This window comes from Orycteropus afer, unplaced genomic scaffold (genome assembly GCF_000298275.1).
Source record: "Orycteropus afer afer isolate SDZICR_OR568_19922 unplaced genomic scaffold, OryAfe1.0 scaffold00106, whole genome shotgun sequence".
Taxonomy (NCBI): Eukaryota; Metazoa; Chordata; class Mammalia; order Tubulidentata; family Orycteropodidae; genus Orycteropus; species Orycteropus afer.
In genome coordinates, this window is record NW_006921693.1 from 6,664,359 (window position 1) to 6,676,767 (window position 12,409).

The following is a 12,409-nucleotide window of genomic DNA, read 5'->3' on the forward strand; positions in this document are numbered from 1 at the left end:
CTGGTTTTGGTTTTGTTTTCTTTTTCTAATGTAAAGTAAACTTATGTCCAATTTTCTGGAGCCATTGAGGCTGGAGGAACCTCTGAAACTATTGCCCTGAGATAATCTTTAACCCTTAAACCAAAAATCTTATTTACCAAGCAATAGATGGCTTAAGTAGTAAAGAATATCAGCCTTTAACACTGCTTTTTTCAAGAACTGTCTATATGGGACCAAATTGACAACAGCCACTTGAAGGGCTAGATAGGAAGCTTGAGGGGACAGTGAGTTTATGTTAATGGGGGAGGAACAATTTGGAAAAGGAGGGTGAAAATGGATGCACAACTTAAAGAATATAACCAAAGTCACTGAATTGAACATGTAGAAATTGTTCAATTGGTTATATTTTGCTGCACCTATTTTCAGCAACAATAAAAAAAAATGATGTCCCCAAAATTAACAATCTATACATGGCTTGCCAGCCTCCTACAGGACTCCATGGGGGCAAATTTTTTAGACACATTCCTTGTAAGCAGAAGTGCCCTAAATTACTGGGGCTTTGATCCAAAACTTTCTGGTCTCTTCTGTAGCCCAATGTTTAACCATTTCACTTTGCTGGTTCTCTCTTGCTCTTGGGTCCAGCACCCAGAATAATTTAATATTCAGTGTTTATTTTCCTTGAAGTGGAAGTTGGGCTGGGGTCTGACAAGGAGAGTAAACCCCCCTGCAAAGTTTTGAGCAGCAGAGATTCAAATTTTAATGTCAAAGAGGGAACCTTCGTTTTCTGCATCAAGGTAACTTTATAACTATGGTCGGGGGCTGGCAGTTTCTGATGAAATTAATGGCATTCATTTTATAGAAACCTCTTTTGTTTGATAGCCCTTTGAAAGCATGAGATGTGTCCTTCATTTTCCTGGGTTGAGGACTCTGTTGAGTCGTCTTGCTGGTGTGGGGTGGTTGGTAACATTTTCATCTTTGGAGCCTCATTTTCTCATCTGTTGAGTGAACTGAACTAGATGATCTCTAAAACCCCTTCCCATCTGACATTTTATTTTTCAACCACAGAATCTTTGATTTTTATGAAAATCTTGCCCCATCTGTAAAGAATTTTGCTGTAGAAGGGAAGAAAGCTTGGCCTAAGAAGGCACTAACTTACTATCTTTATTTCTTTTCATTTGGGCATGGCGAAGAGTGGTAAGAATGGGATGTACTCTCTCAACAAACAAGCCAACTTTCATTTAGTACCTAATCAGTCCAGGCACTAGGGCAAGGACTGATGTGCATTCCCTCATTTAAAGCTCACGACAACCTTGAGGACTCTAAGTATTGTTAGTGCAGGTGAAGAAACCGGAGCACCAAGAAATATAGTAACTTGCCCATAGCCACAGAGCTGCTGAGTGGTCAAATCAAGATTTGAACTTAAGGCTAAGAGCTCCAAGAACCCAAGCTCTTAGCCAATATAGTATCACTACCTCTAAGTAGAAACATATATTTATGCTATGAAACAAAGCAAACCAGTTGCCGTCAAGTTGCCCACCTACAGCTCTTTGTGACCTCACGTGCGTCAGAGTGGAGCTGTGCTCCATAGAATTTTCAGGAAGTCAATCACCAGGACTGTCTTCCAAGGCATCTTGAACCTCCATCCTTTCCATTAGCAACCAAGGGCTTAAACATTTGCAACACCCAGGGACTCCATATACGCCATACTTCCTTGAATGTTCTCTCTCTTCTTGTAATTGGCCTCTTTCTCCAGAAAGTTAAGTGCAAAGAGAGGTTCTAATTAATAGACATTTTTACTGAATGCTGCATCAGTGGGTGTTACCTGGATAAGAATGGCCACTTCTTCAGGCAATACACATCACTGCTGAGCTTGTGCTGTTAGGTGCTCTGCAGGCAGTAGTGCCAGTGGGAGAGAAGTTCATGTGAGGGCAGAAGACTTCCCACTGGGGGTGCTTATGCAAAAGTCAAACATCTCGCAGGTCATGGGAGGTTTGGTTCCCTTCAGAGTATTGTCATTCCAGTTGCTGAAGTAGGACAAATAGAATGTTTGGCTAAAGCCAAAGCTCTCTATATTTAAAAAGAAAAAGGCCTTAAATGTTCAGCCTGATTCCTAGGTTTTGAATGACACCCATTTGTCTTTCACTCTCAGCGTCTCCTTTTTATTGCACTGGGGCTTTTTTTCTCCCCCGCCTCCCCCCAGTCTGTCATGTGACTCAAAAGTAAAGATTAGAAGAGAAAAATATCTCTGTATTCTAAGTCTAGCAACTTCTATTTTTATCCACAGCTGTTAGAACTGATAGCGAAGTCACAGCTCACATCCCTGAGTGGCATTGCCCAGAAGAACTTCATGAACATTTTGGAAAAAGTGGTACTGAAAGGTGAACTCTCTCACACTCTCTCACCCCTTCTTAAAGACATGGGGGTGGGGCGCGGACCTTCCGATAGAGTGGACATGGCATTCGATTTAAAGAAATGTGAGTGAATGGAAAGGCATTTCAGGGGTGCCAGATTCTAATTCAGAAAGGGTGCAACTCATGCCCGTAACACGGGGGGACCGTCACCCTCCTGTCCTTACATTGGGATGATCATCCATCTGGGACCCTTGCACACTTCTCACTGTAGGCACATGTCCTGGGCTTCTGAGCCTCAGGATTCCAAATTCATAGAAATCAAGCTGTGCAGAAGGCAGCATCAATTCATGAACTATTTGATCTAGAAGGAACCTTAGGTCTCTGGTTCAACCAAGTCATTGTACACATGGGGAAACTGAGGCTCGTGAGAGGAAGTGGGCACGAGAGGAGCAGAGAGTTAGGCAGACAGGAGGAGAGCCCAGGCTCCTGGCTCCAGGAGGTCTTCCTCCCTCCTTCCATATCCACAGCTGGGCAAAAAAAAAAAAACGCTTTCAGATCAGGTGACCCTTGGGTGCTGATGGAACAATGAGATGCGAACGAGGCTTTGTAGAAAGCTAAGGAGGAGAACAAAGACGGCCCTAGATCATGGACCCTCCAGCCATTCACTTTCTCCAGAGGGTAACAGCAGGATGGAGAGAAGTCCACTTATCAAATACAGCACGTTCCAGTATTATGACTGTTTGTTTTCCTTTCCCACTCTAGTCCTTGAGGACCAGCAAAACATCAGGCTCATAAGAGAACTCCTGCAGACTCTCTACACATCCTTGTGCACGCTGGTCCAAAGAGTCGGCAAGTCTGTGCTGGTCGGGAACATTAACATGTGGGTGTATCGGATGGAGACGATTCTCCACTGGCAGCAGCAGCTGAACAACATCCAGATCACGCGGGTAAGCGCGAGCACGCAGCTTCCTCCTAGCAGAGAGGGTCCTGGCGGTGCCCCAGCAAGGTGCTGGGCGGCTTCCCTGCGACCTTCAATCCCTGTGGTGATGAAAAGCCTGGCCTGTTCCGGTTCGATGCTCTCTACTGGGTGCTAAGGGTGGGCTGGGAGGCTTCCAGGTAAACGGAGGGTGGGAAGAACTTGGCAGATTAGCATCAAAGTATGTGAAGGATTGGAACATCGTGGGGAAATTGGAAACTTGGCATTTTGGGAAATGCTGAATTCTTGAGTGGGGTTTGGAGACCTCTCCTCTTTGCCCATTTCCTCTTGAAGAACTTGTTGTTCATACCTCCAGTGTTGTTGTTTGTGCCAACTAGTCAATTCTGACTCATAGCAACCCTATAGGACAGAATAGAACGCCCCGCAGGGTTTTCTAGACTGTGTGGGCACAGATTGCCTGGTCTTTTTTCCCCCTACAAAGCAGCTAGTAAGTCTGAACCACTGACCGTTGGTTGGCGGCCGAGTGCTTACCCATTGCACTACCAGGGACCCTTGATAGCTTTAGTAGGCTGCCTCAAATACAATAGAGCTGTGATGTCAGTGACTCGGGAACCTGGTATCAACCTTTCCGGATTCTAGTTTTACATATCGGTAGTGGTGACGAAGGAAGCCTTTGATTAAAGACCGGAACACGTATGTAGGAAAAGAGATGAGCAAATCTCACTCACAGCAAGAGTTTTAAAAAAGACCCTATATTCCCAGTAAGTGAGCCTCACTACCAGTAGTTTCTTTTGGTTTTCAAAGCATAGCTAAGCCCTCGTGTTTGCCATCATCTTAGTAAGCAGAGGGACTCGGGCCCACAAAAATGTGAGAAGGAACACTGGCGTAATCGCAGAAGGCTCACTAATGGACTAACGCTCTTCAACGGCTCACCTATCTAATCAGGGACCACGGCTGCTGCCCTAAGTGGTTTCCGGGACCGAAGCTGATAAAAGCTGGAGCTGCCCCATCTTGAGAAAGAATAGCATGAAGAAGCCCCTTTGACCTCTTTTAAATCATTATTTGATTATATAAAGTTTTTAATGCAGTGTCCTTGAGTTTCATATTAATAACTGCTCTGAGCCTTGGTTTCTTAAACCCTGAGACAGAAGAACAAAGAGAAGCCTCAGAGTTAGGTGATTTCCTTAGAGTAGCAGAGGCTGCAGCTCTCTCTCTCCCTCTCTCTCTCTCTCCCTCTTTCTCTCTCTCTGTCTCTGTCTCTCTCTCACATTTACTTACTCACTCACACACACACATACACAGCAGGACACAAGTTCAGGTGATCTTTCATAAAGCGTCTTGATGATTTGATTTATTATAAGAGAATGCGAGTACTTAGGGTGAATGTTTACTGGACCCCATTCCTATCTCTCAAGTGGGGGCAGAGTTTGACAATGTGAATTTGAGACCCAAATTCCCAGCTTATCTCTCACGGAAAATCCCCTGACACCTTCCACCAGAGTTCTGGCATTCCCTCTGTAGCCCGGGCTTCGTGTTACTGCCGTCTCTAAGCGTAAGAGAAAATTATCCAGCCAGTGATAGAAGTGGGCAAGTCCCATTTATCCCAAGGCCGTCCTCCCTCCAGCTCTCGGTCCATCTGCTTAGATGGCTGGGTTTCCCCCGACAGGGGCCCCCTTGGCCACATCTGCCCCCATACCTTGAACTTCCATAGAACCCGCATTAGCTGATCCACAAACATGTTTCAGAAGTGGGCATTATAGTTGCTATTACTCCTTAATGGGTGGGATTGGGATGAGAGCAAGGGTCAGAAAAGCCCAATGACTCCCCCAGGAATGAGGCCGGAACTAAGGCCAGAACCCGGACTCCTTATTCCTAAAATGGTGAGGCTTTCTTAACAGCAGTGGTTTCCAAACTTTTTTGCAATCCAGCTTTCTTCCAACTTTTTATCCAATGATCCAGCTTTTTCCAAACCTTTTTAATCCAATAAAATCCCATGTGGAATGGATCAAACACTGAAGTCCATTGCACTCCCCCTCTCTCCCTGTACCCAGCCAGGCCACCCTTTTCTGTGCACACTCCAAGCTTGTTCCTGCCTCGGGGGGCTGTTACGCTCGCTGATCCCTCTGCTCTGCCTGGAATATTCTTTCCGCTTAGCTTTGCACAGTTGACTTCTTCTTGACTTCTGGGACTCAGCTCAAATGACCCCTCACAGCAGCCTTCCCTAACCATACAGTCTAACGAAGCCACTATCAAGTCACCTTCAGAGCAGTTACTGCGATCTGAAGTTACCTCATAGGCGTATTCACTTTTCTGTTACCATCGATTGCTTATAAACTCCATGAGGACAAGGATGCTACCCATCTCATTCCCTGGTCTGTCCCTGGTACCTGTTGCACAGCATGAGGCATCAATACATTTTAGTTGAATGAATAAATGTTTGAAGGGGAGTCTCCTCTCACTGCCCACCTGGAAGTACTTGTTTCAAGTTCAAAGAAATAAAATTGGTAAATATCACCCTGTATTGTGAGTGCTAAGGAGCTCTGGTGGTGCAAATGGTTAAGGGCTTGGCTGCTAACTGAAAGGTTGACGGTTTGAACCCACCCAGTAGCTTCACAGAAAACAGACCTGGTAATCTGCTTCCACAAAGATTTCAGCCAAGAGCTGTTCTACTCTTTAACACCATGGAGTCACCATGAATCAGAAACCAACCTGATGGCAACAGATTGTTATGGATGATGATGGTAATTTACCAGCTATAGGACTTGGGGCAAGTTATTCAACCTCTCTGTGCCTCACTTTCCTCATTTGGAAAATGAGACAATAACACCTACCTCATAGGCTTGGTGTGAGACTTAGTACATGCACAGGGATATATAGAAAAGAAAAAAATATATGTATGACCATATATATATGACCCTTAACGAGATGGATCAACACAGTGACTACAATGGTGGACTTGGGCATGGCAGCGTTATGAGATCGTGAAGGACTAGGCAGTGTTGCGTTCTGTTATGCATAGGGACTCTATAAGTTGGAACCAACTCCACAGCACCTAACAACATATACAGAAAATACTTAGAACAATGTCTGACATTGAGTAAGTATTTTAAATATGTCAGCTGTTATTATTAAGGGCTTGCTCTGTAGCACACATTCTTCTAAGTGCTTTACATGTATTAATTAACTCACCTCATGAATAAATTGTTAAGGAGCTCTGGTGGTGTAGTGGTTACAGGCATTTGGCTCCTAAGCAGAAGTTCAGTGGTCTGAACCCACTAGCCACTCTGCGTAAGAAAGATGAGGCATCTGCTTCTGTAAAGATTGACAGCCTTGGAAACCCGATGAGGGTGGCAATGCATCGGGATTGACTCAACGGCAGCGAGTTTGGTTTGGTTTTTGAGCGAATAATTGTTAGTGGTAGTCATGACAACAGCTTATATTTCGGAGGCACCTGTGCTAAGTACCAAAGAGTCCTAGGAGCGCTGTGGTTGAAGCACTTGTCTGCTAACCCAAAGGCTGGCGGTTCGAACCCACCAGCCACTCCATGGGAGAAAGATGTGGCAATCTGCTTCTGCAAAAATTACAGCCAAGGAAACCCATATGAGGCACTTCTTCTCTGTCCAATAGGGTTGCCATGACTTGGAATCGACTCAACAGCAACAAGTGTGGGTGCCAAGGACTTATATACACGATCTTACCCACTGTGCCCAGCAACACTATAGGATACGTTTTTCCCCATTTTATAACCCACTGCCATCAAGTTGACTCCAACTCATAGCAACTCTTTAGGACAGAGGAGCACTTCCCCAGAGGGGCCCCATTTTCTGGATGAGAGAAATTAAACTGAGTAGTCAAGAAAATTTGGCCTGAGCTTCACAGACTGCAAGGTGTAGCTTGGAGCTGGAACCCAGGCCTGTCTCCAGGACTGTGCCTTTGACCCTGACACCCTGCTGCCTCCCATCCTTCTCCTTCATGACCCTCCTTGGCTCTGAGCTCCCTTATTCTGAGAGCAGTGCTAGGAACCCTCAGAGCCTTGAAGAACTTTTTGCACAAAGGCCAACCTTCCTGAGATAAGAAAGAACCAGAGAGGGGACTTAATTACTTCAGTGTGGATCGTATTTTAAAACTTACTTTGTAGCAGTTTGGACCAAAACTAAAAAAGTTATGTTAGTGCATGAAAATGTGAAAATGACATTTATAGTAATTGCTTTCTGTTTGCCCAGGTTCTAGCAGTATCTTTCAACACAGAATCATGTTTTCCTTCAAAATATTCACATCTAATTCTATAGAACCGATTTTTATTGGCAAAAATAGTTAACATAGTAAAGGATGAAGGGAAAAATTAAGAGAATTGGTTTGCGGAAAAGAAAATCCAATATACTTCCTGGGCACCAGGTGGAAGGCAGTGTTTTGAAGCACGTTGAGGGGTGTGCAGTGGACATAAATGGAGGTCAGCCAAATGCTTACTTGGAGGAGTAAGAGTGACTTCTTTGTCTTTTACATGTTTATTTTATATTCAAAAAGGAGAAAGCATGCAGGCAGTTAACCATTTATCAGGAGTCAGGGCTCAGCATGGGGTCTGGGCAAGGATTTTGGAAAAGTTCAGGTTTGCAAATTTGACAGCGTGCACTCCGCCAAGTGGGCTTGCCTTTAATAGGAGTTAATGGAATAATCGGCCTGGGACTTTTAACCAAAAAAGTAGATGCTTTGAAGTACTGGAAACAAAAAGAAAACCTCATGGCAGTTTTATTAGCTCAGATGATCAGCAGCAGATGATATATGACAGAGAAGTCTCAGGGCCTTGGCGGTCTGGCAAAATCCTGAACTGAAAATCTCCAATTCAGAGTTCAGCCCAGCAGTGTGAGGCGGAGCCGTCATTTCTGTTAGTGCTGTAGAGTGGATTCCCACTCACAGCGACCCCGTGTGACAGCGGAACTGCTCCGTAGGGCTTCCCTGGCTGTCATCTTTACTGCAGCGGATCACCAGGAAGCCCTGTGAGCCTTCCGTGGAGCTGCGGGTGGGTTAGCAGCTGAGGGCTTAACTGTTGCACCACGTGGGCCCCTGCAGGTAGAAGGAGCAGTAGAAATTGTCAAGTCGGACACTTCTGATGAAACACACAGAAGCTGCTCCAAGTCTGACTGTTAGAGCAGAAAGGGATCTTAAGAGTCTTCTGAAACTGTTCGTTTTGCACGTGGGGAAACTGACTCCGGTCTTCCCCAGAGGGCCTGGAATATACCCGTGCTGCTCGCCCACCCAAAGCTCTCTCCAGCGGTAGCTGTGGGGGGGGTGTCACCCGGAGAGGTACTGCTCTCGCCCCCTCAGCTGAAAGTCCTCCTTCTCCTCACAGCCTGCCTTCAAAGGCCTCACCTTCACAGACCTGCCCTTGTGTTTACAACTGAACATCATGCAGAGGCTGAGTGACGGCCGCGACCTGGTCAGCCTGGGCCAGGCGGCGCCCGACCTGCACACGCTCAGCGAGGACCGGCTGCTGTGGAAGAGGCTCTGCCAGTACCACTTCTCCGAGCGGCAGGTCAGCGGCCCGCGGCCCTTCCTCCTGCTCTCCCTGTCGGCCCCTGTCCCCAAGCTCCCCGTGTACCCTTCTGGAACATGAGGTGTGGGTGCCTGCCCTGCTGGGCTCCAGGTTTCACGAGAAAATGACATTCCAAGGAGATACTAACTAATGTGTGTGTGTGTGTGTGAGTGTGAGTAGTGTGTTTGGATGGTCTTGATAAAGAAAAGGCACATTCACATTTCATAACTTGCTCAAAACAAAATTCATGAATTGGCACCAGTCCTTTTTTTCCTATAACAAAATCACTTACACTTGTATGGTACTTTGCAGTGAAAGGGCTTTTACAGACATTATTTCATTTTATTCTGACAACTCAGAGAGGGGACTTAATTAAAAAGTAGGTGCTGTCATGCCCACTTTAAACAGACGAAGAGACTAAGGTCACAAATCGCTAAGTGACATATCCAAATTGTTGAGTAAATCTCTGGGTGAGGAAACTGGCCTTGAATTTGAACTTGGGCCTTGTGACACCAACTCTAGGCTTGTTTCCATTTGTCATGCTGCCTCAAAGGTTGTTTTGGTTTGGGATTTTTTTTCTCCCCCAGCTTCTTTATATAGACGTGTTAGTTCAACAAGTTCTGTTCGTGGAGCTGCTAATATTTAGATATAAAATGGAGCCGCGGTGCCAAGCAGTTACCACAGCTCCCCGGAAACAATCACTCGCGTCTATAGCAAAGGAAGAATTTAAGTTGTTTTCTGAGATCATCTAAACTTTTTAAAGGCCCATCCAAATACAATTTAGTAGAGGACACTAACAAGATGTCACCAGCACCTCTTTCTTTTAAAGACTGGTTAGAAACTACTCATTAACTGGGGAGAGCCAAGAAAATAAAGGTACTTCTTTATAGCTTGGCTGTTTTTTCCTTTAGTAGAGCAGTGGTTAAAGCATTCAGCTTCTAATCAAAAGGTTGGGAGTTCAAACCCACCAGCTGTGCTGTGGGAGAAAGATGAAGCAGTTTGCCTCCTTAAAGATTGACAGCCTTGGAAACCCTATGGGACAGTTCTACTCTGTCCTCTAGTGTCACTATGAGTCAGCATTAACTCGACAGCAGCAGGCTTATTGCAAGATAGAGGAGAAAATAGAGGTCAGGGGCCGAAATTTTCAGAACCAGAAAACCACAAACCATCTTGTTGGTGAACTCTACTGCAGCTACTTTAATTTGTTTGATTTTTAGATCCGCAAGCGATTAATTTTGTCAGACAAAGGGCAGCTGGATTGGAAGAAGATGTATTTTAAACTTGTCCGATGTTACCCAAGGAAAGAGCAGTATGGAGACACCCTTCAACTTTGCAGACACTGCCACATTCTTTCCTGGAAGGTATGTGTCTCAGAGGTGGCTGCCACAGACCCTTAGCTCAGACCCTGAGAGCCGCCAGGGCCACTGGTTGCATTGCCAACTCCTTTCCCATTAATCCTGATTATAGCCTCCAACTGATTCAGACTCTGCTGAGAGACTCTCAAACCCCTTAATGGATTTCATTCCTGTACGTTTATTTCTTCCTACAACTCGTTGTTGTTGTTGTTAGCTGTCTTTGAGTTGGTGCCCAACTCCTGGAGACCCCATGCAAAGTGTAAAGAAACCCTGCTGGTCCTGTCCCAGCCCTGTGATAGGCTGCAGATCAGACCACCGTGAGCTACTGGGTTTTCATTGGCTGATATGTGGCAGTACGTCACCAGGCCTTTCTTGCTGGTCCATCCTAGTCTGGAAGCTCTGATGAAACCTGCTCAGAACCATAGCATCACACAAGCCTCCGCTGACGGACGGGTGGGAGCCGTACTTGGGGTGCCTTGGCTGGGAATCAAACCCAGGTCTCCCTCGTGGAAGGCAAAAATTCTACTCCTGAGCCACCAATGCCACACCCACTCCCCAGTGCTCCTATTTCTGTGCTGACAGGCAGATGTGTGCACACACACACTCACACGCACACAGCTCTTCAGTTTTTCCAACCCTGCAACATTATTGGTTTTTTTTAAGAGTCTGTGTATATTCTTTTTTTTCTCTCTCTCTCTTTCTCTCTCTCATTTTTTTGAAATTATGCTTCAGATACAAATTTACAGAGCAAAATTTGTTTTACATTCAACAGTTCATGTACATTTGATTTCACACCCCCATTACCATCCCCAATCCTAACCTGCTCTCCTCCCCTCCATTCCTTGTAAACCACCCCCCCCCCGTGCCCTTCTTAGTTATGCACTCCTGTCTGTCCAGCTTTCCCTCCATGTGAATTCTGCCCCTCTGGTGCCCCATGGCCGATTGCTCCAAGGGGTGTATCTCCATAGAGTAGGTGGGTGCATTGCCCTGGGTTGGGGTGCTCTGCATTAAGTCTTTCTACTGTTGGGCTGAGAGCCAATCCTTGGGAGTGAGCCTTATCTCAGGCCCGAAGGGAATCCCAGGGCCATAGTCTTAGGGGGTCCCACCAGACTCTATCCTACCAGTAATTCTTGTCATTATTGTGTTTTTGAATTTTGTTCCACATTTTTCCTCCCACTGTATGCCCTGCGACATTCTTGACCAAGGCATGTTGTTTTGAGGCTGGGCAATGCCTTATGGTGCTAAAAGCCAGCAAAGTGCCCCTGAGAATGCAAACCTAACCACAATGTTCCTTTCCAGGGCACTGACCACCCGTGCACGGCCAATAACCCCGAGAGCTGCTCCATCTCACTTTCACCCCAGGACTTTATCAACTTGTTCAAGTTCTGACTCCCAGCACATGACAGCCATTCAGAATATCCCTGCTGATTGGATAGTTGGGAATACAGAGTTTGGACGCTTCATTTGTAAATAGTGTACATTTATACAAAAACAAAATCAAAAAAACTGCTGTCGAGTCGAATTCCAGCTCATAACGACCCTATAGGACAGGGTAGAACTGTCCCATAGGGTTTCCAAGGCTGTAAATCTTTATGCAAGCAGACTGCTGCATTGTTCTCCCACGGAGCAGCTGGTGGGTTCAAACCACTGACCTTTCGGTCAGCTGCCAAGTGTTTAACCATTGCACCACCAGGGCTTCTCTGTACATTTATACATTGGCTCAAAACTCCTGAGATAAGTCAATAGGAGGACGATGGTGGACAGAGATGCAGTTGCTGATTGGAGTTTAAGAATGTGGACTTCTCAGTAGAACTGGTATGGAAAAGCAGAAATACTGTAAATAAACTTCTTTCCTAATGATTTGCCAGCAAGACGATAAGGGCAAGCATTTGATCTCAGCAGTGAAACTGAGATTCTCTGTATGTTCACTGAAACTCCTTTATAGTTCCCTAAAGATGTGGAAGGAAAAAGCAAGACCCAAACACGAGGTAGAACACTGTTCACGATGTGAATACTTACATAAAAGAAGGCGAACCATGACAGCACACGAGACGTTCCTGGGCTTTTGGGTTTGATTTTGTGTTTGTTCTGAAAAGACAGAGGAAGTGCCACCCATTGTAAACCTGCCTGGCACATAGGGCCTTATCTTACAAAGATCCCACACAATACTCTACCTCGGAAAACATACAGTGCTTTTTCAGACAAGGTACCTTGTCTAGTAGGAAGTGTCCGTTTGGCTTGTGAGTTTTTCACCACT

The 12,409-nt window shown here is 45.6% G+C and overlaps 1 protein-coding gene across 1 annotated transcript in view; it reads left to right on the plus strand.

The window, feature by feature from the left end:
- FBXO32 (F-box protein 32) overlaps positions 1-11,541 on the plus strand; it is a 33,756-nt gene extending 22,215 nt beyond the window's left edge. Inside the window, exons 5-9 of the mRNA XM_007943413.1 lie at positions 2,264-2,357; positions 3,093-3,277; positions 8,615-8,797; positions 10,015-10,158; positions 11,452-11,541. Of these exons, the coding sequence (XP_007941604.1) occupies positions 2,264-2,357; positions 3,093-3,277; positions 8,615-8,797; positions 10,015-10,158; positions 11,452-11,541 (696 nt within the window). The remainder of the gene's footprint in view (positions 1-2,263; positions 2,358-3,092; positions 3,278-8,614; positions 8,798-10,014; positions 10,159-11,451) is intronic.
- Positions 11,542-12,409: the final 868 nt, after the last annotated feature.